This window comes from Lithobates pipiens, unplaced genomic scaffold, assembly GCF_037356315.1.
Source record: "Lithobates pipiens isolate NorthernLeopardFrog02 unplaced genomic scaffold, aLitPip1_a1.2 Scaffold_19, whole genome shotgun sequence".
Classification (NCBI taxonomy): Eukaryota; Metazoa; Chordata; class Amphibia; order Anura; family Ranidae; genus Lithobates; species Lithobates pipiens.
Genome location: NW_027507764.1, coordinates 594672837 through 594700065, shown reverse-complemented (window position 1 = coordinate 594700065; position 27229 = coordinate 594672837). Strand labels below are relative to the sequence as shown.

General features: G+C 50.2%; 1 protein-coding gene across 2 annotated transcripts in view; it reads right to left on the bottom strand.

Moving 5' to 3' along the window:
• Nucleotides 1-1527: 1527 nt before the first annotated feature.
• LOC143997803 (uncharacterized) overlaps nucleotides 1528-27229 on the bottom strand; it is a 56080-nt gene continuing 30378 nt past the window's right edge. For both annotated transcript variants that reach the window (XM_077493610.1, XM_077493609.1), the window contains 4 exons: nucleotides 19579-19659; nucleotides 11516-11662; nucleotides 6855-6968; nucleotides 1528-1720 (listed from right to left, as the gene is read on the bottom strand). In XM_077493610.1, coding sequence (XP_077349736.1) covers nucleotides 1694-1720; nucleotides 6855-6968; nucleotides 11516-11662; nucleotides 19579-19659 — 369 coding nt within the window. In that variant the 3' untranslated portion in view covers nucleotides 1528-1693. The remainder of the gene's footprint in view (nucleotides 1721-6854; nucleotides 6969-11515; nucleotides 11663-19578; nucleotides 19660-27229) is intronic.

Genomic DNA, 27229 nt, shown 5'->3' with positions numbered 1-27229 from the left:
CTCCAAGATATGCCCCTTCCTAACCAATGTCACCACCAAGCTTCTAATCCCCACCCTGGTCATCTCTCGCCTCAACCTCCGCAACATCTCCAAGATATGTCCCTTCCCAACCAATGCCACCACCAAGCTTCTAATCCCCTCCCTGGTCATCTCTTGCCTCAACCTCCGCAACATCTCCAAGATATGTCCCTTCCCAACCAATGTCACCACCAAGCTTCCAATCCGCTCCCTGGTCATCTCCCTCCTCAACCTCCGCAACATCTCCAAGATACGTCCCTTCCTAACCAATGTCACCACCAAGCTTCTAATCCCCTCCCTGGTCATCTCCCTCCTCAACCTCCGCAACATCTCCAAGATACGTCCCTTCCTAACCAATGTCACCACCAAGCTTCTAATCTACTCCCTGGTCATCTCTCGCCTCAACCTCCGCAACATCTCCAAGATACGCCCCTTCCTAACCAATGTCCCCACCAAGCTTCTAATCCATTCCCTGGTCATCTCCCTCCTCAACCTCCGCAACATCTCCAAGATACGTCCCTTCCTAACCAATGTCACCACCAAGCTTCTAATCCCCTCCCTGGTCATCTCTCGCCTCCACCGCCGCAACATCTCCAAGATATGTCCCTTCCTAACCAATGTCACCACCAAACTTCTAATCCCCTCCCTGGTCATCTCTCGCCTCAACCTCCGCAACATCTCCAAGATACGTCCCTTCCTAACCAATGTCACCACCAAGCTTCTAAACCATTCCCTGGTCATCTCTCGCCTCCACCGCAGCAACATCTCCAAGATACGTCCCTTCCTAACCAATGTCACCACCAAGCTTCTAATCCACTTCCTGGTCATCTCCCTCCTCGACTACTGCAACTCCCTCCTCATTGGTTTACCTCTAAATAGGCTCCTCCCCCCTTAGGTCCATCATGGACACTGCTGCCAGGCTCATCCACCTCCAGACCACTCAGCGTCTACTATACCCCTCTGCCAATCCCCCCATTGGCTGCCACTCAGTCACCAAATTAAATTCAACATACTAACTACAACTTACAAAGCTACCCACAACCTGCCCCCAGCTACATCACTGACCTCGTCTTCAAATACCAACCTAATCGTTCTCCTCGCTCCTCCCAGGACCTCCGGCTCTCAAACTCCCTCGTCACTTCATCCCATGCTCACCTTCAGGACTTCTCCAGAGCCTCTCCCATCCTCTGGAATGCTCCACCCCAATCTGTCCGATTTTCTCCTACTTTATCCACTTTCAGAGGATCCCTGAAAACTCATCTCCTCGGAGAAGCCTATCTGGCCCCCCCCCCACCCAACAACTGTACATTTATCTTCTCCATCAGCCCATCCCCCACTGTTATTACCCCTTGTATCTCTTGACCTTCCCTCTTAGATTGTAGACTCTAAGGAGCAGGGCCCTTTGATGCCTCCTTTATTAAAGTGTATTTGTACTGTCTACCCTCAAGATGTAAAGCGCTGAGTAAACTGTTGGCGCAATATAAATCCTGTATAATAATAATAATAATGTGAATACAAACAATAATACATTTTATTCATATATCAAAATATCAGAGCGGCGGTATGTTTATACTTGTCTAAAAATCATGATATAAAATGAATCACTACTATGGAGGAACGTGGACGGTCAGGTAGGTTTGCATGGGGCGGGAATACATCGGGGAGGTCGGAGAATTCAGGCCAGGGAGAGGACAGTACGAGTCTGGAAATGAAATAATAAAAAAAAAAGTTATTAGAAGAAAACAGCAATGGTGGCCCCCCCTCCCCCCACACCTAAACTCCCCTGTCCCATCAGCATGGTATATACATGTATTGTAAATATCACAGTGATAAAACATCACAGACTCGCCATATGGCTTCTGAATATATATAAATATAAAATAAGTGTATATTCAATATAATACAGTGGGGTCTATTTCTAAATCCATCCAGTAAATATGCATGTACATTTATTCTCACAAATTGGGTAAAAACAAATGCTCTTTGGTGCATTTTCTCTTCTGAACTAATGTTCTTAAAAAACCTCACTGTGGCCACCAGATGGAGCCGGGGAGCATAGGAAATACATTTGTAACAATAGATGCAATGTAATAATTCTAGAGAACAGGGGGGCATATCCCTCAATTAGGCATGGTTGGAGGCTGGGGACATACCACAGGTATGGTTAGAGACTGAGGACATACCACAGGCATGGTTGGAGACTGAGGACATACCACAGGCATGGTTGGAGACTGAGGACATACCACAGGCGTGGTTAGAGACTGAGGACATACCACAGGCATGGTTGGAGACTGAGGACATACCACAGGCATTGTTAGAGACTGAGGACATACCACAGGCATTGTTAGAGACTGAGGACATACCACAGGCATGGTTGGAGACAGAGGACATACCACAGTCATGGTTGGAGACTGGGGACATACCACAGGCATGGTTGGAGGCTGGGGACAACCCATAGGTGTGCAGGTGTGGTTGGAGACTGGGGACATACCACAGGCATGGTTGGAGACTGGGGACATACCACAGGCATGGTTGGAGACTGAGGACATACCACAGGCATGGTTGGAGACTGAGGACATACCACAGGCGTGGTTAGAGACTGAGGACATACCACAGGCATGGTTGGAGACTGAGGACATACCACAGGCATTGTTAGAGACTGAGGACATACCACAGGCATTGTTAGAGACTGAGGACATACCACAGGCATGGTTGGAGACAGAGGACATACCACAGTCATGGTTGGAGACTGGGGACATACCACAGGCATGGTTGGAGGCTGGGGACAACCCATAGGTGTGCAGGTGTGGTTGGAGACTGGGGACATACCACAGGCATGGTTGGAGACTGGGGACATACCACAGGCATGGTTGGAGGCTGGGGATAACCCATAGGTGTGGTTGGAGACTGGGGACAACCCATAGGTGTGGCTGGAGACTGGGGACATACCACAGGCATGGTTGGAGGCTGGGGACATACCACAGAGGCTGGGGATAACCCATAGGTGTGGTTGGAGACTGGGGACAACCCATAGGTGTGGCTGGAGACTGGGGACATACCACAGGCATGGTTGGAGGCTGGGGACATACCACAGGCATGGTTGGAGACTGAGGACATACCACAGGCATGGTTGGAGGCTGGGGACATACCACAGCCATGGTTGGAGGCTGGGGACATACCACAGGCATGGTTAGAGACTGAGGACATACCACAGACATGGTTGGAGACTGAGGACATACCACAGGCATGGTTGGAGACTGAGGACATACCACAGGTATGGTTAGAGACTGAGGACATACCACAGGCATGGTTATGCCCCGTACACACGAGCGGACTTTTCGACATCCAAACTCCGACGGACTGAGTCCGGCGGACTATCCGCTCGTGTGTGGGCTGCAACGGACTTTAGCGAAGCTAAAGTCTGACGGACTTTAGAAATGAAGCATGCTTTAAATTTTCCCGACGGAACTCCGCCGGACCCGGTCCCCTTCGAAAACTCCGCTCGTGTGTGTGCTACTCCGACGGACTAAAACCGACGCTAGGGCAGCTATTGGCTACTGTCTAGGAACTTCCTACGTCGAATCCAGTCGTACGTCATCACGTTCGACTCCGTCGGAGTTTGGTGTGATGGTGTGTGGTCAAGTCCGTTCGGTCGAAAAGTCCGCCAGAACTCCGTCGGAACTCCGGCGGAACTCCTTTGGAGGTCTGTCAGACTTAATCCCTCTCGTGTGTACGGGGCATTAGAGACTGAGGACACACCACAGGCATGGTTGGAGACTGAGGACATACCACAGGCATGGTTGGAGACAGAGGACATACCACAGGCATTGTTAGGCCGCGTACACACGGGCGGACTGTTCGCCCAACTTTGTCCGCTGAACAGTGTTTGGGCGGACAGTCCGCTCGTGTGTGGGCTTTCAGCGGACAGTTTCAGCGGACAGTTTGACGAACAAGGTTTTACGGAATTTCCGAAAAACTGTCCGCTGAAACCTTGTTTCAGCGAACAGTCCGCTCGTGTGTAGGCTTGTTCGTCAAACTAAGTTCCGCGCATGCTCAGAAAGGATTTACACGCCGAAAGTTATAATGCAGTGTATAGGACGTCGTATTTTTCGTCCCGTCGTACGTGCCGTTCACGTCATCGCGCACGGTTTCAGCAAACTGTTCGTGTGTGGCCATGTCCGTCCATGCTAATTTTGAGCGGACTGTTTGCCGAAACTGTTTGACGGACAAAGTTGGGCGAACAGTCCGCGCGTGTGTACGCGGCCTTAGAGACTGAGGACATACCACAGGCATTGTTAGAGACTGAGGACATACCACAGGCATGGTTGGAGACAGAGGACATACCACAGGCATGGTTGGAGACTGGGGACATACCACAGGCATGGTTGGAGGCTGGGGATAACCCACAGGTGTGCAGGTGTGGTTGGAGACTGGGGACAACCCATAGGTGTGGTTGGAGACTGGGGACAACCCATAGGTGTGGCTGGAGACTGGGGACATACCACAGGCATGGTTGGAGGCTGAGGACATACCACAGGCATGGTTGGAGACTGGGGACATACCACAGTCATGGTTGGAGGCTGGGGACATACCACAGGCATGGTTGGAGGCTGGGGACATACCACAGGCATGGTTGGAGGCTGGGGACATACCACAGGCATGGTTAGAGACTGAGGACATACCACAGGCATGGTTGGAGACTGAGGACATACCACAGGCGTGGTTGGAGACTGAGGACATACCACAGGCATGGTTGGAGACTGAGGACATACCACAGGCATGGTTGGAGGCTGGGGACATACCATAGGCATGGTTGGAGACTGGGGACATTCTACAGGCATGGTTGGAGGCTGGGGATAACCCACAGGTGTGCAGGTGTGGTTGGAGACTGGGGACAGCCCATAGGTGTGGTTGGAGACTGGGGACAACCCATAGGTGTGGTTGGAGACTGGGGACAACCCATAGGTGTGGCTGGAGACTGGGGACATACCACAGGCATGGTTGGAGGCTGGGGACATACCACAGGCATGGTTGGAGGCTGGGGACATACCACAGGCATGGTTGGAGGCTGGGGACATACCACAGGCATGGTTGGAGGCTGGGGACATACCACAGGCATGGTTGGAGACTGAGGACATACCACAGGCATAGATGGATGGAGTGGGTATGGGATCAGGGGGACTGGGTGGAGCCGGGATGGGATTGGGGGGTATGTATGGAGCCGGGATGAGATCTAGGGGGAATCGGCTGAGCTGGGATGGGATCAGGGGGATGGATGGAGCTGGGATAGGATCAGGGCGGATAGATGGAGCGGGTATGGGATCAGAGTGGATGGATGGAGCGGGTATGGGATGAGAGGGATGGATGGAACTGGGATGGGATCGGGGGATGGATGAAGTTGGGTTGGATGGGGGGGTGGATGGAGTCGGTTTGGGGTCGGAGGGGTGGATGGAACGAGTATGGGATCAGGGGGGATGGATGGAGCGGGTATGGGATCGGGGGGTGGATTGAGCGGGTATGGTATCGGGGGGATGGATGGAACCAGGATGGGATCGGGGGGATGGATGGAGTTGGGTTGGGATGGGGGGGGGTGGATGGAGCGGGTATGGGATCAGGGGGTATGGATGGGGTGAGTATGGGATCAGGGGGATGGATGGAACCAGGATGGGATTGGGGGCTGGATGGAGCCGGGATGGGATCAGGATCAGGGGAAATGGATGAGCGGGTATGGGATTGGGGGAAGGATGGAGCCGAGATGGGATCAGGATAAGGGGGGGTGGATGAGTGGGTATGGGATCAGGGGGATGGATGGAGTTGGGTATGGGATCGGGGGGAAGGATGGAGCCGGGATGGGATCAGGATTAGGGGGGATGGATGAGTGGGTATGGGATCAGGGGAAGGATGGAGCCGGGATGGGATCAGGATTAGAGGGGGTAGATGAGTGGGTATGGGATCAGGGGGAAGGATGGAGTCGGGTATGGGATCGGGGGGAAGGATGGAGCCGGGATGGGATCAGGGCTAGGGGGAATGGATGAGCGGGTATGGGATCAGGGGGAAGGATGGAGCCGGGATGGGATCAGGATTATAGAGGGTAGATGAGCGGGTATGGGATCAGGGGGTGGGTGGAGCTGGATGGGATCGGGGTGGTGGATGGAGTCGGGATGGGTTCTTTGATTTGGAGGGGAGTTAAAGGATATGTGCTAGGGGGTGCTTTGAGGGGAGAGGAATTGCGCTGGGGGAAGGGGGTCAAATTTCACATCTACCCCCTCCTTCTACTTCTAGTACAAGTCCTCTCTCACCCAAAACAAACAGCACCCCCTAGCACCTATTCTATAACCCCCTAAAATCACTCCTGGCAGCAGAATTGTTACCTGCCAATGCCCCCCCAACCACTATGTCCCCCTCCTCTGCATGTCTCGGGGCAGGTTCTGCAGAGTGGATGGTGTCCCTCCTCCTCCTCGGCTCTTGCTCCCGGCCTGTGTAGACGTCAGAGCCGAGGAGGAAGCGGCATTGAGCGCAGCCGGCGGGGACAGAGATGGGATTGCGGCGTGTGGGGGTGTGTGCGTGGAGGGGGAACAATCGGACCCGGGGCACCCAGTCTGTCTCTGCCTCACGGCGCCCCTCTCAACGCAGCGCCGGTGCCAGTCTGAGCCGGGTGTCACCCCCCCCCCCCTGCACCCCCATAGCAACACCACTGTCTGTCTGGTACTCTCCCCCCTGCCCCACCCTGTGCAAATCTGAACCTTTTTGACTGGAGTTCCGCCTTAATCTACTGGCAGGCAGTCACCTGGAACAATTTTCAGCCAATGGAGTGTTAGATGACGCTGAACATTTACCTTTGAAGGTGAGAGTGAAGCGATCGAACTTCTGGACCCGCTTCTCCATCTCTCCTCCTTGCCCTTCCTTCTGTTGCCTTTCTCAGATTGCCTCTTCATCCTCTCTGACACCTCCTGTGATTGGAGGAAATACTTTTCATGTCATATCTGCCCGCACTCACTATAATATCGTATTACCATCGGAAAGTGATTTGCATTTCTCTTTGCATATTTGCTGTTCCATATTTCCATCACTGTACACCCAACTTAAAGCGTAACACCATGAAATTGGCAAATAAAGGGGAGGACCCTCACCGTGCCAAAATCCCCAAAAAAATTCACATATAAGAGAAGAAGAAGCTCGACTAACTTCTGAAAAGAGGCGGGCTTTGCCGGCACAGCAATAAAAAAACACCCTCAACCAATCAACAGATACCCAATCCTATAGTATGGAGATTGGGAGCCACAATGTATCATGAAGTGTGTTGAGGTCCAACGATGGAGTCAATAGATAGAGTGTCAATGTAGATCATCAAGGGCGGCCCAACCTTGCTCCATATTTTAGCGCCAACGCATTTCACAAGATAAACTTGCTTCTTCAGGACTGATTGGCTGGGTGCTGATCAGTGGTGGCTGGTGGTATATTTTTTGTCGGGGGGGGGAGGGTGGTGGACGGATGGGTGGACTGTCTGCTGCCCTCCCCCCCCCCCCCCAATATATATCACCAGCCGCCACTTATCAGCACCCACCCAATCGGTCCTGAAGAAGCAAGTTTATCTTGCGAGACGTGTTGAAGCTAAAGTATGGAGCAACATTGGTAATCTACATTGACACTATATCTATTGACCCCCGGTCGGTCAGGTCACAGGAACCCCCCCCCCAGTCGGTCGGTCTGTGATCAGCCCTGCACTTACCCCAGAGGTAGGGTCCCCATAGGCTACCATACACCATTAAACCAAATGGGCCTTGAAGCCTTGTAGAAGGGAGCAACCAGCGAGATTGCTCCCTAGCACATGGCTTCAAGACCCATTTGGTATAACGGTGCATGGTAGCCTACCTATGGGGACCCTACCTCTGGTATGAGTCATTCTATATGCCAACCACTAGGGGGGGTTACGTGCACCACTCCGCTGTATACAGAATACAAGAGGCATTTACCGTGCCTACCAGCAATCTCTGTAGTATGTGTTGATGCCTCCATGTGACTCCACCTACTCACCCCATATTTTCCCCCTCCGCAGCGCATGTTTGATCCATGCCCAGCTATCCTCCAAGAGTTTTATGGTGCTATATGGCATGACTATGCAGTTCATGGGTACATCGTGGTGCCTATCACCAGCTCCACTCTCTTATGCCTGGCTGCCTCCTGTACTGGTAATAGAGGGGACCCCGCCCCTGGAGTTTGTCCTACATTTTTCATCTCCCTTTGAGATGGCCCCCATGTCCGGCCCCCCTGATCTACAATCGCCCCCCCCGCCTTGCTCTGTACCTGAAGTTAATCAGCACTCACCCTAACCGTCCTGAAGAAGCAAGTTTATCATGCGAAACGCGTTGATGCTGAAGTATGGAGCAACACTGGTGATCTACATTGACCCTATATCTACTGACTCCATCGTTGGACTTCAACACACTTGTGGCTCGCAATCTCCATACAATAGGATTGGGTATCTGCTGATTCCTTGTATGCACGGGGGGGGGGGAGGGGAGAGGGGGAGGGGGTTATGCTTTTCCATGTTTGTCATATTTGTATGTATTTCTAATACATTTTGGTAATTTTTTTTAGTACATTCCGCCTCTTTCTGTGCCCGCAAAGTCCGCCTTCTTTCAGAAGTTAATTTCGTGGGGCCAGTAAATAAAGAAGAGAGGGAATACTTCCCTGTGGGGTCCCGAGAGTCGCTCTCTGCAGCTCCATTAAGAGAAATCCCGAGACTTCTGGGAGTGTCGATCTTCTGTGTCCCCCCGGCTACGATTAGTGGTTCCCCCCGCCGACCCCCATCTCACCAGACTCTTGGACTGTGTCCTGCCAGGAGGAACCACTGAGTGCTGGGGGAGGGGGGGGGGGGGCAAGAGACTGACAATCCCAGAAGTGGTGCTCAGAGGTGAGGTCACCAAGACAGAATTCATTTCCTTTTCACATGGAGAGCTTTTATACAAAGTAACATTGTTTATAAACATTGATCAGACCGGAGATACAGAGATACAAAGTAACATTGTTTATAAACATTGATCAGACAGGAGATAGAGAGATACAAAGTAACATTGTTTATAAACATTGATCAGACCGGAGATAGAGAGACACAAAGTAACATTGTTTATAAACATTGATCAGAAAGGATATAGAGAAATACAGAGTAACATTGTTTATAAACAAGGATCAGACAGGAGATAGACACAAAGTAACATTGTTTATAAACATTGATCAGAAAGGAGATAGAGAAATACAGAGTAACATTGTTTATAACCACTTCAGCTCCAGAAGTTTTTACCCCTCTTGATGACCAGGGCATTTTTTTGCTATTCAGCACTATAATTTAAACAAAAAAAGACCTTGCGGCTTCCCAGCCGGTTCCCTGCTGCGCATGTGTGAAGTGCGACGTGCTTTTTCATTGGGGCGGCTGCGTGGGAAGGAAGAGGAGGGGGGAAGGGGAACTTGCCACGGCAAACTCACCCCGTAAGTGAGAGCGTTTACCTGTCAAAACCAGATACCCGCTCCCCCCAAAAAGGTGCCAAACGTGGCAGCAGAGCGAGGATGGAGGAGGCAGACAAGGGAAGAACAGTCTTTCCTTCTACAGTTACAAGAGAAGTAGAAGGGTCCTCTGGACCTCAGGGGACCCCTTTATACTAGACACGGGTCAGATGGGTACAGATGGGTACAGATGGGTACTCCCTCCCGCTGTCATGTAGATCTGGACACGGCTCGCTTTTCTCTAGCTGACGTTCCATACAGTACCTGCCTGGGGTCCCATAACATGGTCCCTGATGACCTTTGCCGTGCTCCTCACCGCTTAGTTTCTCTCTCAGAGTCCCCAAAACTCTGTACTTCCCGGTATAAGGGGTCATGTGACCTTCTCCCCTTCCTCCAAGGATGAAGTGCTTCACCCAGACCTTCTCACCCAGACCTTCTCACCTGGATCTTCTCACCTGGACCTTCTCGCCCGGACCTTCTCACCCAGACCTTCTCACCCAGACACCCAGACCTTCTCACCCAGACACCCAGACCTTCTCGCCCAGACCTTCTCACCCAGACCTTCTCACCCGGACCTTCTCACCCAAACCTTCTCACCCAGACCTTCTCACCCAGACCTTCTCACCCGGACCTTCTCACCCAGACCTTCTCACCCGGACCTTCTCGCCCAGACCTTCTCACCCAGACCTTCTCACCCGGACCTTCTCGCCCAGACCTTCTCACCCAGATCTTCTCACCCAGACCTTCTCACCCAGACACCTGGACCTTCTCGCCCAGACCTTCTCACCCAGACCTTCTCACCCGGACCTTCTCGCCCAGACCTTCTCACCCAGACCTTCTCGCCCAGAGCTTCTCGCCCAGACCCTCTCGCCTAGACCTTCTCACCTAGACCTTCTCACCCGAACTTTCTCGCCCAGACCTTCTCGCCCAGACACCCAGACCTTCTCGCCCAGACCTTCTCACCCAGACACCCAGACCTTCTCGCCCAGACCTTCTCACCCGGACCTTCTCACCCAAACCTTCTCGCCCAGACCTTCTCACCCAGACCTTCTCACCCAGACCTTCTCGCCCAGACCTTCTCACCCAGACCTTCTCACCCGGACCTTCTCGCCCAGACCTTCTCACCCAGACCTTCTCACCCAGACCTTCTCGCCCAGAGCTTCTCGCCCAGACCCTCTCGCCTAGACCTTCTCACCTAGACCTTCTCACCCGAACTTTCTCGCCCAGACCTTCTCGCCCAGACCTTCTCGCCCAGACCTTCTCACCCGAACCTTCTCACCCCGACATTCTCACCCAGACCTTCTCACCCAGACCTTCTCGCCCAGACCTTCTCACCCAGACCTTCTCACCCGGACCTTCTCGCCCAGACCTTCTCACCCAGACCTTCTCACCCAGACCTTCTCGCCCAGAGCTTCTCGCCCAGACCCTCTCGCCTAGACCTTCTCACCTAGACCTTCTCACCCGAACTTTCTCGCCCAGACCTTCTCGCCCAGACCTTCTCGCCCAGACCTTCTCACCCGAACCTTCTCACCCCGACATTCTCACCCAGACCTTCTCGCCCAGACCTTCTCCCCCAGACCTTCTCACCCAGACCTTCTCACCCAGACCTTCTCACCCGAACCTTCTCGCCCAGACCTTCTCACCCGAACCTTCTCGCCCAGACCATCTCACCCAGACCCTCTCGCCTAGACCTTCTCGCCTAGACCTTCTCACCCGAACCTTCTCGCCCAGACCTTCTCGCCCAGACCTTCTCGCCCAGACCTTCTCACCCCGACATTCTCACCCAGACCTTCTCGCCCAGACCTTCTCACCCCGACATTCTCACCCAGACCTTCTCGCCCAGACCTTCTCGCCCAGACCTTCTCACCCAGGTGGTGAAGGACAGAGCGGGGAGGGGAGGAAGAAATCTCTCTAACACAATTCCCCCCATCCCAAGTTCTCTCACCAGATTGGATAATTCTGAATCATGTGACGAGTTGGGGAATTATTCTATTACCTTTCCATCACTCGCGTCCTTTCTTTCTCCATATGTCGATGTGATAGCACTACGGGACCCGGTGCGCTTTGCTTTCTTCTCCTCCTTCTTGCCCTCAGGATGATGATGATGATGATGATGTTTTTTTGACTTTCTTTCCTCCTTTTCCTGTGATGGAGATAAAACATGCTTTTGTTCATCAAAGGGTCACTCCAGTTTTTGACCCCCCCCCCCCCCCCACATGAACTGTCTGAACCCATGGTTGGAATATGGCCTCCATGAAAACTCTTTTCCAACTTGATATTGGGAGTTGTGAACATTTATTCTACCTCAGCCAATCACTGAAGGGTTTATTCCAGTGATGTAGGCTGGGGAAGACGATAAATATTTAAAGAGACCTTCTAAATGGACCCTTTTCTCCCAGTCTTTGCCTGGCGAGCATGTGTAGCAGAGTCCTGTCCTTGCCTGGCGAGCATGTGTAGCAGAGTCCAGTCCTTGCCTGGCGAGCATGTGTAGCAGAGTCCAGTCCTTGCCTGGCGAGCATGTGTAGCAGAGTCCAGTCCTTGCCTGGCGAGCATGTGTAGCAGAGTCCAGTCCTTGCCTGGCGAGCATGTGTAGCAGAGTCCAGTCCTTGCCTGGCGAGCATGTGTAGCAGAGTCCAGTCCTTGCCTGGCGAGCATGTGTAGCAGAGTCCAGTCCTTGCCTGGCGAGCATGTGTAGCAGAGTCCATTCCTTGCCTCCCAGGCTACTGTATGAGGAGACTGTAACTCCGGAGAGTCCAGTCCTTGCCTCCCAGGCTGCTGTATGAGGAGACTGTAACTCCGGAGAGTAACTGACCCCCTCCATTTTCCTCCTGTAGCTGCTGAATGCCTGTGGGAAGTGGAGAAGGAGGTTTTCAGTGGCTGCAGGAAGAAAACGGAGGGAATCGGGTCCTCCCTGCCGCCCCTTCCATCCAGGCACAGGCCCCCTGGAGCATAGGGCCGGGTCACAATTGCAACCCTTGTGACCCCTGTAGATACACCCCTGGACTGTAGCTCCAGAGAAACTCAGTCTTTGCCTCCCAGGCTGCTGTCTGAGGAGCGTGTAGCATTATTTATAGTATATAGGATTGAGGTATGGATGCTATATGGGATTGGGGTACGGATGGTATATAGGATTGGGGTATGGATGGTATATAGGATTGGGGTATGAATGGTATATAGGATTGGGGTATGGATGATATATAGGATTGAGGTATGGATGGTATATAGGATTGAGGTATGGATGGTATATGGGATTGGGGTATGGATGGTATATGGGATTGGGGTATGGGTGGTATATGGGATTGGGGTATGGATGGTATATGGTATTGCGGTATGGATAGTATATAGGATTGTGGTATGGATGGTATATAGGATTGGGGTATGGATGGTATATAGGATTGGGGTATGGATGGTATATAGGATTGGGGTATGGATGGTATATAGGATTGGGGTATGGATGGTATATAGGACTGTGGTATGGAATGGTATATAGGATTGGGGCATGGATAGTATATGGTATTGGGGTATGGATGGTATATAGGATTGGGGTATGGATGGTATATGGGCTGGGGGTATGGATGGTATATGGGATTGGGGTATGGATGGTATATGGGCTGGGGTATGGATGGTATATGGGATTGGGGTATGGAATGGTATATAGGAATGGTGTATGGGTGGTATATGTGATTAGGGTATGGATGGTATATAGCAGGCATGTCCAAAGTCCGGCCCGCGGGCCAATTGCGGCCCGCGGCCCGGTTTTGAACGGCCCGCCTGGTTATTTGGACATACATATCTTTTGTGGCCCCCGACGATCTCCCAGCGCCGGGGGCCACAAAAGATATATATCAGCCGTCACTAAAATGGCGGTCCGAGTCCGGACCGAGCAGCGCTTCTGCCCGGACCGCCATGCCGCCAGTGTAGCAAGCGACAGCAATCACTGGTTTGCTGGGACCGCGGGTTTCCCCAGCAACCAGTGACGCTGCGCGCATGCGCCCGCCCCCTGCTCCTGGCCGCGTCTCTCGGAGCTGAAGAGACACGGGCAGTAGGGGTGTGACGTCACGTGCGCGCCCCGCCCCCCTGCTGCCCGCGGTTCCCGGGTCCTGGATCTCATCGCGAGGCAGCTTCAGTTGTGCCCACACTCCTGCTGCAGTTAAGGTATGTGGGCACATTAGTTATCTATTAGTGATCAGTGTTGTGCACACTGTTGGGCATATTTTAAGGGGCTTTTTTTTGTAAAGGGCACGCTGATGGGAAAATTTTATGTTAAAGGGCACTCTGATGGGCACACTTTATTTTAAGGGGCATGCTGATGGATATATTTTTTATGTGCACACTGATGGGCATGTTTTGTTAAGGTGCCCCTTAACAAAATATGCCCATTGATGTGCACATTAAAAATATACCCATCAGCGTGTCCCTTAAAATAAAATGTGCCCATCAGAGTGCCCTTTAACATAAAATTTTCCCATCAACGTGCCCCTTAACATAAAATAAGGGTCACGCTGATGGGCACCTTTTATGTTAAGGGGTAATCTGATGGACAAATTTTATTTTACGGGGCAGGCTGATGGGTATATTTTTAATGTGCACATCGATGGGCATATTTTGTTAAGGGGCACGCTGATGGGTACAACAAAATGTGCCCTACAAAATATGCCCATCGATGTGCACATTAAAAATATACTCATCAGCATGCCCCTTAAAATAAAAATTGTCCATCAGAATGCCTCCTAACATAATAGGTGCCCATCAGTGTGACCCTTATTTCATGTTAAGGGGCACGCTGATGGGCAGATTTTATTTTAAGAGCAACACTGATAGGTACATTTTATATTAAAAGGGGCACTTTGATGGGCAAATTTTAAGTTAAGGGGCATGTTTTGTTGTGTCCATCAGAGTGCCCCTTAATATAAAATGTGCCCATCAGCATGACACTTATTTTATGTTAAGGGAAATCCTGATGTGCACATTTTATGTTAAGGGGCACTGTGATGGGGACACCTGATGTAAAGGGGCACTGTGATGGGGACACCTGATGTAAAGGGGCACTGTGATGGGGACACCTGATGTAAAGGGGCACTGTGATGGGGACACCTGATGTAAAGGGGCACTGTGATGGGGACACCTGATGTAAAGGGGCACTGTGATGGGGACACCTGATGTAAAGGGGCACTGTGATGGGGACACCTGATGTAAAGGGGCACTGTGATGGGGACACCAGATTTAACTTGACAATAAATATTGTTGAAATGCTAAGGAAATTGTACATTTCTCATGTTTTTGATAGATATACAGTTACTACAATATTTCTGAGTCATAGCACAGACTTGAGATTCGGACCTCGGCCCAAAGAAAATTTTGGCGACCGGACCTCCTTTAATTTTAATTCATTACCCCTGATATATATGCTTCGGAAGGTACAGGGAGGACAGGACCGAGCGCCGTACACAGGAGAATTTCCTGTTTACGGGCGGCCTCTGTAATAGGAAGTCCTTCTCCTGCACTGCCATTGGACGACTTTTCTGTCCATCAAAGGAGGCGGGACTTTCTATTAAAGAAGCCGCCGTGTAAACAGGAGATTCTCCTTTGGCGCTCGTCAGTGCATTCCTGGCAATGGTGCTGTGTTCCTGGCAATGGTGCTGTGTTCCTGGCAATGGTGCTGTGTTCCTGGCAATGGTGCTGCGTTCCTGGCAATGGTGCTGCGTTCCTGGCAATGGTGCTGCGTTCCTGGCAATGGTGCTGCGTTCCTGGCAATGTTGCTGCATTCCTGGCAATGGTGAGGCATTTGGGGAGGCATTCCTGGCAATGGTGCTGCGTCCCAGGCAATGGTGCTGCGTCCCTGGCAATGGTGCTGCGTCCCTGGCAATGGTGCTGCGTCCCTGGCAATGGTGCTGCGTCCCTGGCAATGGTGAGTCATTCCTGGCAATGGTGAGGCATTTCTGGCAATGGTGCTGCGTCCCTGGCAATGGTGCTGCGTCCCTGGCAATGGTGCTGCGTCCCTGGCAATGGTGCTGCGTCCCTGCCAATGGTGGGGGAATTCCTGGCTATGGTGGGGGCATTCCTGGCTATGGTGGGGGGCATTCCTGGCTATGGGGGGGGGGCATTCCTGGCTATGGTGGGGGCATTCCTGGCTGTGGTGGGTCTGCAGATGTGCACTGATTAGGCTGCATTGGTGGGCACTGACCATTATTTTGCTTCACAGTTCTTTATTTAAACATTTTTTTTTCCTGAAACTTCCCTCTTAAAGTGAAGGTGTGTGTTATACGCCAATTAATACAGTATGTACAAATACGCCCAAGCTCATTTCTTCCCACACACAGCCACAAAGGCAAGAGAATTCTTGTTGGGCAATGTATTAGAGCTCTAACGAACACACTTAGACCGAATTTTAACGATTCAAAGAATGTCAGGCAAAATGGTCGGCCCTCGCGCATGTTCACTTCATCAAATCCGGCCCTCTTTGAAAAAAGTTTGGACACCCCTGGTATATAGGATTGAGGTATGGATGGTATATGGGATTGGGGTATGAGTGGTATATAGGATTGGGGTATGGATGGTATATAGGATTGAGGTATGGATGGTATATGGGATTGGGGTATGGATGGTATATAGAATTGGGGTATGGATGGTATATGGGATTGGGGTATGGATGGTATATAGGATTGTGGTATGGATGGTATATAGGATTGGGGTATGGATGGTATATAGGACTGTGGTATGGAATGGTATATAGGATTGGGGCATGGATAGTATATGGTATTGGGGTATGGATGGTATATAGGATTGGGGTATGGATGGTACATGGGCTGGGGGTATGGATGGTATATGGGATTGGGGTATGGCTGGTATATGGGATTGGGGTATGGATGGTATATGGGATTGGGGTATGGAATGGTATATAGGAATGGTGTATGGGTGGTATATGTGATTAGGGTATGGATGGTATATAGGATTGAGGTATGGATGATATATAGGATTGTGGTATGGATGGTATATGTGATTAGGGTATGGATGGTATATAGGATTGAGGTATGGATGGTATATGGGATTGGGGTATGGATGGTATATGGGATTGGGTTATGGGTGGTATTTAGGATTGGGGTATGGATGGTATATAGGATTGGGGTATGGATGGTATATGGGATTGGGGTATGGATGGTATATAGGATTGAGGTATGGATGGTATATGGGATTGAGATATGGATGGTATATGGGATTGGGGTATGGATGGTATATAGGATTGGGGTATGGATGATATATAGGATTGAGGTATGGATGGTATATGGGATTGGGGTATGGATGGTATATGGGATTGGGGTATGGATGGTATATAGGATTGAGGTATGGGTGGTATATGGGATTGGGGTATGGATGGTATATGGGATTGGGGTATGGATGGTATATGGGATTGGGGTATGGATGGTATATAGGATTGAGGTATGGATGGTATATAGGATTGAGGTATGGATGGTATATGGGATTGGGGTATGGATGGTATATAGGATTGAGGTATGGATGGTATATGGGATTGAGATATGGATGGTATATGGGATTGGGGTATGGATGGTATATAGGATTGGGGTATGGATGATATATAGGATTGAGGTATGGATGGTATATGGGATTGGGGTATGGATGGTATATGGGATTGGGGTATGGATGATATATAGGATTGAGGTATAGATGGTATATAGGATTGAGGTATGGATGGTATATGGGATTGGGGTATGGATGGTATATGGGATTGGGGTATGGATGGTATATAGGATTGGGGTATGGATGATATATAGGATTGAGGTATGGATGGTATATGGGATTGGGGTATGGATGGTATATAGGATTGAGGTATGGATGGTATATGGGATTGGGGTATGGATGGTATATGGGATTGAGGTATGGATGGTATATGGGATTGGGGTATGGATGGTATATAGGATTGAGGTATGGATGGTATATAGGATTGGGGTATGGATGGTATATAGGATTGAGGTATGGATGGTATATGGGATTGGGGTATGGATGGTATATAGGATTGAGGTATGGATGGTATATGGGATTGGGGTATGGATGGTATATGGGATTGAGGTATGGATGGTATATAGGATTGAGGTATGGATGGTATATGGGATTGGGGTATGGATGGTATATGGGATTGAGGTATGGATGGTATATAGGATTGGGGTATGGATGGCATATAGGATTGAGGTATGGATGGTATATGGGATTGGGGTATGGATGGTATATGGGATTGAGGTATGGATGGTATATAGGATTGGGGTATGGATGGTATATAGGATTGAGGTATGGATGGTATATAGGATTGAGGTATGGATGGTATATGGGATTGGGTTATGGGTGGTATTTAGGATTGGGGTATGGATGGCATATAGGATTGAGGTATGGATGGTATATGGGATTGAGGTATGGATGGTATATGGGATTGGGGTATGGATGGTATATGGGATTGGGGTATGGATGGTATATAGGATTGAGGTATGGATGGTATATGGGATTGAGGTATGGATGGTATATAGGATTGAGGTATGGATGGTATATGGGATTGGGGTATGGATGGTATATGGGATTGAGGTATGGATGGTATATAGGATTGGGGTATGGATGGTATATAGGATTGAGGTATGGATGGTATATAGGATTGAGGTATGGATGGTATATGGGATTGAGGTATGGATGGTATATAGGATTGAGGTATGGATGGTATATGGGATTGAGGTATGGATGGTATATAGGATTGAGGTATGGATGGTATATGGGATTGGGGTATGGATGGTATATGGGATTGGGGTATGGATGGTATATAGGATTGGGGTATGGATGGTATATAGGATTGAGGTATGGATGGTATATAGGATTGGGGTATGGATGGTATATGGGATTGAGGTATGGATGGTATATAGGATTGAGGTATGGATGGTATATAGGATTGGGGTATGGATGGCATATAGGATTGAGGTATGGATGGTATATGGGATTGGGGTATGGATGGTATATAGGATTGGGGTATGGATGGTATATGGGATTGAGGTATGGATGGTATATAGGATTGAGGTATGGATGGTATATGGGATTGAGGTATGGATGGTATATAGGATTGGGGTATGGATGGTATATAGGATTGAGGTATGGATGGTATATAGGATTGGGGTATGGATGGTATATGGGATTGAGGTATGGATGGTATATAGGATTGAGGTATGGATGGTATATAGGATTGAGGTATGGATGGTATATAGGATTGGGGTATGGATGGTATATGGGATTGAGGTATGGATGGTATATAGGATTGAGGTATGGATGGTATATAGGATTGGGGTATGGATGGCATATAGGATTGAGGTATGGATGGTATATGGGATTGGGGTATGGATGGTATATGGGATTGGGGTATGGATGGTATATGGGATTGAGGTATGGATGGTATGGTATAGGCCCATAAAGACACGGATGAGTGAGTTTGGGGTGGAGGAACTTGACTTGCCAGCACCAAGTCCTGACCTCAACCTGATAGAACACCTTTGGAATGAATTAGAGCTGAGACTGTGAGCAAGGCCTTCTCATCCAACATCAGTGCCTGACCTCACAAATGTTCTTCTGGAAGAATGGTCAAACCTTCCCACAGACACCCTCCTAAACCTTGTGGGCGGCCTTCCCAGAAGAGGTGAAGCTGTTATAGCTGCAAAGGGCCAACTCAACATTGAACCCTACAGACAAAGTCCGGGGGGGGGGGGGCAATTAAAGGTAGGTGTCTCAATACTTTTGACAATATAGTGTATTTTGTTTCTTTTGCTAGCTGCTCAGTTACCCATAAGCACAGACTATAGGAGTTTGACTTTTTTTTGTGATGCTGTAATAAAACCTACACAGGCATTTGCATATCACCAAAACTTTGAAGCGGCCCCAAAAATGCATTACTTGAGCAGCAAGTCTCAACGAAGCTCCACCATCTTGGCTGCTCCAGATGACCCGAACTTCACCGCCGGAGGCCACTTACTGTACCTGGGACACCGACTCTGACCCACCTACAGACACACAACATACCCAGCGGCCGCGCTTCCGCCCGTTCTTCTTCCTCTCCCTCCTGCCTTCATCTTTAGGAGCTCTCTCAAGTGTGCCGAAGTCCTGAATATAAATCAGATTATAGAGGGTCAGGATTAGAAACTCTGAGGAGGAGGCAGATACAGTATCTGACAAAAGTAAGTACACCCCTCAGTCACATGTGTGTAAATCTTTTCTTCTCTCTTTTCATGTGACAACACTGAAGAAATGACACTTGTCTACAATGTAAAGTAGTGAGTGTACAGCTTGTATAACAGTGTAAATTTTCCTGTCCCCTCAAAATAACTCAACACACAGCCATTAATGTCTAAACCACTGGCAACAAAAGTCAGTACACCCCTAAGTGAAAATCTCCAAATTGGGCCCAAAGTGTCAATATTTTGTGTGGCCGCCATTATTTTCCAGCACATCCTTCACCCTCTTGGGCATGGAGGTCACCAGAGCTTCACAGATCACCACTGGAGTCCTCTTCCCCTCCCCCATGATGACATCACGGAGCTGGTGGATGTTGGAGACCTTCCCCTCCTCCACCTTCCCTCTGAGGATCCCCCACAGATGACCAATAGGGTTTAGGTCTGGAGACATGCTTGGCCAGTCCATCACCTTTACCCTCAGATTCTTTAGCAAGGCAGTGGTGGTGTTGGAGGTGTGTTTGGGGTGGTTATCATGTTGGAATACTGCCCTGCGGTCCAGTCTCTGAAGGGAGGGGGTCATGCTCTGCTTCAGTATGTCACAGTACATGTTGGCATTCATGGTCCCCTCAATGATCTGTAGCCCCCCAGTGCCGGCAGCACTCATGCAGCCCCAAACAATGACACTCCCCCCACCATGCCTGACTGTGGACAAGACACACTTGTCTTTGTCCTCCTCACCTGGTTGCCCCCACACACGCTTGTCACCATCTGATCCAAATACCTTTATCTTGGTCTCATCAGACCACAGGACGTGGTTCCAGTAATCCATCTCCTTAGTCTGCTTGTCTTCAGCAAACTGTTTGTGGTCTTTTCTTGTGCATCATCATTAGAAGAGGCTTCCTTCTGGGATGACAGCCATGCAGACCAATTTGATGCAGTGTGCGGCGTATGGTCTGAGCACTGACAGGCTGACCCTCCCCCACCCCTACAACCTCTGCAGCAATGCTGGCAGCACTCATACGTCTATTTCCCAAAGACAACCTCTGGATATGACGCTGAGCACGTGACCTCAACTTCTCTGGTGGACCATGGCGAGGCCTGTTCTGAGGGGAACCCGTCCTGTTATACCGCTGTATGGTCTTGGCCCCACCGTGCTGCAGCTCAGTTTCAGGGTCTTGGCAATCTTCTTATAGCCTAGGCCATCTTTATGTAGAGCAACAATTCTTATCTTCAGATCCTCAGAGAGTTCTTTGCCATGAGGTGCCATGTTGTACTTCCAGTGACCAGTATGAGAGAGTGAGAGCGATAACACCAAATTTAACACACCTGCTCCCCATTCACACCTGAGACCTTGTAACACTAACGAGTCACATGACACTGGGGAGGGAAAATGACTAATTGGGCCCAATTTGGACATTTTCACTCAGGGGTGTACTCACTTTTGTTGCTAGCGGTTTAGACATTAATGGCAACACCCCTCACAAAAATTTCATGGTTGTACTCACTTTTGTGACATACTGTAAATCAGATATAGAGGGTCAGGATGAGAAATACAGAAGAGGAGGCAGGTAAGTCAGACATAGAGGGGGTCATTTCATTTTGAATAGATAATGTGTATCTTATCAGCTCAAAGCGCGACCTCCAAATGATCTCTTCTGAACAATAACCTCTTCCGCCCCCCAAATTCCCCCTTCCAACAACGCAAATCCCCTCCCCCACACCTCACACGATACCACAGTACCCAGGGCAGCCGCCCCTCCTGCCCACCACTTGGCCCGGCCCTGCTTCCATTGACCTACAATGGAAGACTTTGCATGTTGTAAGGTCTGCCAAACAGAGCAGTCAAATCATAATGAATGCAAAGTAGTGCAAAGCAAAGGGAATGCTCTTTGTGTATTGCACCATCTGCTGGTCATCTAAGGAACAGGCATTTGCCTGTGTGAAGAAGGCATTAGACAGTTGTCACCAGAAAAGGTGTTCCCATTGGAATTTGTCATAAAAAAAAGGTGTCACTATTGGAAGTTCTCACCAATAAAGGTGTCCTTACTGGAAGTTCTCACCAGAATAGTTGTTCCTATTGGAAGGTCTCACTAGAGCAGATGTCCTCATTTCAAATTGTCACCAGAACAGATGTCCACATTGGAAACTGTCTCCGAAAGTTCTCACCAGAACAGGTGACCCCATTGTTAGCTGTCACCAGAAGAGGTTTCCCCATTGGAAGTTCTCACCAGAGAAATTGTCCCCATTGGAAGTTCTCACCAGAACAGGTGTCCCCATTGGAAGTTCTCACCAGAACAGGTGTCCCCATTGGAAGTTCTCACCAGAACAGGTGTCCCCATTGGACGTTCTTAACAGAACAGATGTCCCAATTGGAGGTTGTCACCAAAACAGGTTTCCCCTTGGAAGTAGGAACAGGTCTTCTCATTGGGGGCTCTTGCCAGAACAGGTGCCTATTGGAATTTATCGACAGAACAGGTGTCCCCATTGCAGGTGGTCATCAAAAAAGGTTTCCCTACTAGTTTCTATTGCCAGAACAGATGTCCCCATTGGAAGTTCTCACCAGAGAAATTGTCCCTATTGGATGTTCTCACCAGAACTGGTGTCCCCATTGGAAGTTCTCACCAGAACTGGTGTCCCCATTGGAAGTTGTCACCAGAACTGGTGCCCCCGTTAGAAGTTCTCACCAGGAGAGGTGGCCTATTGGAAGTTGTTGAAAGAACAGACGTGCCCATTGGAAATTGTCACCAGAAGAGGTGTCCATATTAGAAGATTTCCCCTCTTTTCCTGTTCCGGTGACAACCATTACATTTTGTTTTTCCCATCACTTTCTGTGCTGGTAATCCCAAAGATCCCATCCAGATACAGAACTCTGATTTTCTCAAAGAGTAAAAGAGTAATACAAGGCATTTTACCTTCTGAAAATCCCAGTTGCCTGGCTTCACTATCTAAGGCTCCCCAGAAAAAAAGCATTTAGATATGTTCCGTGTTTTCCTCTGAAATGGTTTCCTAATGTTTCCTTTCTCGGGGTTCACAGCCATACATCCTCCTCCCCCTCCCCCCCTCCTCTCCACAGGATTCTGTTTAGACTGAGAACATCCAACCGTCTTTCCTAAGCTAACAAAGTGTCTAATTCCCTGTCGATTATTCAGCTTCTTGCACAACTATCAGTCGTTGATGAATCTTGTTTAGCGTCAAACAGGCTTCACCCGCCGCCAGTTGTTTACTTGACTCCAGATGTGGTGCTTCATGAAGCAGCTGGACGTGATCACCGAAAAAACGCCTCCCAGGAAACAGAAAATATACAAAAACAAATCTGCACGGCAATCTGTAAAGTCCTGCCGGGGACCGTTCAGAAAGCTATTCAGATAGAAGAAGAGACAAGAGGCAACACAAATGGTGGAAGTATCAGGAGAGACTTCAGATGTACAGTCTGGAGGGTGGGAGGGAAAGGATGGACATGACTGAAACCTCAAATGACGTGAATAAAGGTTCAGGAGGGCAGGATTTGTAACAGGAAGCAAAGACCAAGATCACAGATCAAGATCTACACTAAAATAAAAAAATTGGGCAGACTCGATGGACAACTTGGTCCTTCTTCTGCATTCACTCTTCTGTGTTTCTGTATTACTGCCCCCTACCATACCCTTCACACCCCTCTCCTGTATATACTTCCCCCATCATACAATTTACACTCCTCTCCTGTACATACCACCCACTGTCATACCCTTCACACCCCTCTCCTGTATATACTTCCCCCATCATACAATTTACACTCCACTCCTGTAGATAGTGACCTCTGTCATACCCTCCACACTCCTCTCCTGTACATACTGCCCACTGTCATACCCCCCACACTCCTCTCCTGTACATACTGCCCACTGTCATACCCCCCACACTCCTCTCCTGTACATACTGCCCACTGTCATACCCCCCACACTCCTCTCCTGTACATACTGCCCACTGTCATACCCCCCACACTCCTCTCCTGTACATACTGCCCACTGTCATACCCTCTACACCCCTCTCCTGTACATACCACCCACTGTCATACCCTCCACACTCCTCTCCTGTACATACTGCCCACTGTCATACCCTCCACACTCCTCTCCTGTACATACCACCCACTATCATACCCTCCACACTCCTCTCCTGTACATACTGCCCACTGTCATACCCCCTACACTCCTCTCCTGTACATAACGCCAGGGGCGTTGCTGGTGGGAAAAAGACCAGGGACTTCAGCTCGAAGTCTGAGCCCGGCGGCGGGGGGTTTGACTGCTTGGGGGGAGGCTCATATGCTGGTTGCTGCTTGACCAGTGCTCATCCATGCTGACCACTAAACTGACCTACCTGACCATTACACTGACCTACCTGCCCCCTACACTGACCCCCCTGACCCCTACATTGATCCACCTGACACATACACTGACCCCCCCCCCCAACACTTACACTGACCTGCCTGAACACTGACCCCACTGACACCTACATTGATCCCCCCGACACATACACTGACCCCCCTAACACCTGCACTGACCCCCCTGACACATACACTGACCCCCTGACACCTGCACTGACCCCCCTGACACCTGCACTGACCCCCCCGACACATACACTGATCCCCCAACACATGCACTGATCCCGACACATACACTGACCCTCCTAACACCTACACTGACCCCCGACACCTCAATTGATCCCCCTGACAGATACACTGACCCCTGACACCTACACCTCAGCCTTTTACACTCCTCTCCTGTACACACTGCCCACTGTCATACTCTTCACACTCCTCTCCTGTACATACTGCTCAATACCCTCCACACTCCTCTCCTGTACATACTGCCCACTATCATACCTTTCCACACTCCTCTCCTGTACATACTGCCCACTATCATACCTTTCCACACTACTCTCCTGTACATACTGCCCACTGTCATACCTTTCCACACTCCTCTCCTGTACATACTGCCCACTGTCATACCTTTCCACACTCCTCTCCTGTACATACTGCCCACTGTCATACCTTTCCACACTCCTCTCCTGTACATACTGCCAACTGTCATACCTTCCACACTCCTCTCATGTACCTCCTGCCCACTGTCATAAAACCGCACTCCTTTCCTGTACATACTGTCCACTGTCATACCCTCCACACAGAGAGAGAGAGAGAGAGAGAGAGAGAGAGATAGAGAGAGAGAGAAGGAGTGCCCCTTTAAATAAACAGTGAATATCTGTAGATATGAGATTGAGCCATTCACAGTTTAGGGGATAGGATCTTATGCTAGCAAGTTGGGGCCCTTTATAATTGAAGAGTGTTAGTGAATAAAATAATCTAGAGACACCCTAGCACCGAGCGCATGCAGATATGCGGCCTTTCGGTGGCCAGGCCTTGGCACAGAGCAGCTGCATATTTGTATGCAATAGCACCCACAGGGCTGTGCCGAGAGTGTGCGCCCTGTGTGCTCCCAACACAATAACAGGTGGATCAGGGAAAGCTCCCGATCGGTACTTTTGACAACCAATCAAGGCGGTCACATGATCACAAGCCCCACTCCCTGGCACTCCAATCCCCTTAAAGGGTTGGCGCAAGCCACTGCCAAGGAGTTAAATGGCATGGATATATAGTTGTCTGTTAGCAGTGTCCTTATTAACTGGGTAAAGCAAAGGGTGGACAACTGCCCGTTCACCAATCCTAATTCAGATACAGTCTCCGGTACTGTAGGATGAGCTGAGTGATCCTTTACACCTCTGCTGGAGAAATGATGGCCGTGCAAAAGGCTGACCCCCATACCAGATGATGAGGAGGAGAACCGTGAGAATCTCTGGACAGTAAAGTGCCGCCGGGAACACGCAGATTAACGATCTGTGGTGCAGCGGTGTAGATGAATGTATAGCTTGTCACTCGCGTAGGCTGGGCCGCTGAGTCTCTGTGCAGCTAGATACAGAAGGACAGCATCCAACCATCCTTTATGCGGTCCCAGGGCCCGAGCCTGCCGGTTGCAGTCAAATTTAAGGGGGGTCTCCATAATCCCTTGTTGATTAAACTCTTTGGGATTGGTAGTACAAAAAGCAGGCCCGGATTTACCCCCTTTGCCGCCCCAAAGCCGGGTCCTTCAATGCCCCCCCTCCACACACACACACACACACACACCACCATTCTCGTCCCTTATTACAGACTGACCCCCCATCACAGACCCCACATTACAGACTGACCTGACCCATAGCAGACTCCCATCATAGACTGACCCTCCCATCACAGACTGACCCCCCAAATCACAGACCCCTCATTACAGACTGACCCATCACAGAGTGACCCCCCATCACAGAGTGCCCCCTCATCACAGACTGACCCCCCATCACAGAGTGCCCCCCATCACAGAGTGATCCCCCAGCACAGAGTGACCCCCCATTACAGACTGACCCATCACAGACCCTCCCATCACAGACTGACCCCCAAATTACAGACCCCTCATTACAGACTGACCCCCCATCACAAACCCCCATCACAGACCCCCCATCACAGACCATCCCATCACAGACTGACCCCCAAAATCACAGACCCCTCATTACAGACTGCCCCCCCATCACAGACCCCCATTACAGACTGACCTCCCATCACACACTGGTCCTGACTCATCACAGACTCCCCATCACAGACTGACCTCGCATCACAGACCCCTCATTACAGACTGACCTGACCCATAGCAGACCCCCCATCATAGATTGACCCTCCCATCACAGACTCTCCATCACGGACTGGTCCTGACCCATCACAGACTCCCCATCACAGACCCCTTATTAAAGACTGACCCCCCATCACAGACCCCTCATTACAGACTGACCTGACCCATAGCAGACCCCCATCATAGATTGACCCTCCCATCACAGACTCTCCATCACGGACTGGTCCTGACCCATCACAGACTCCCCATCACAGACCCCTTATTAAAGACTGACCCCCCATCACAGACCCCTCATTACAGACTGACCTGACCCATAGCAGACCCCCATCATAGATTGACCCTCCCATCACAGACTCTCCATCACGGACTGGTCCTGACCCATCACAGACTCGCCATCATAGACCCCTTATTAAAGAATGACCCCCCCATCACAGACCCCTCATTACAGACTAACCTGACCCATAGCAGACACCCCCATCACAGACATGGAGCTTTGCCACTCTTGACAAAGGGTGGGACTTTTCACGTTAAAAGTGAATGATTTATTGCTGGGACCGCCCTGCTGCCTAGCAACCAATCAGAACACAGTCTGGTTGGACGCATTGGGTACCAATCTTTCTCTCTGAGCCAATCAGTGGGAGTTTGTTCCGCTGTGTATTCCGGGAGAGGGTACTTAAGGTGCTGAAGTCACGTGGTTCTGGGTTCCGGTCCAGAGGTTGTTGCTGACTCCATGGTCCTGGTTCTCCTGACCAGCCCCCGGGGGCCCTCATGGCCTGGGGTGCGGATCCATCCGTTTCCGAGCCTCGGAACTGGCTA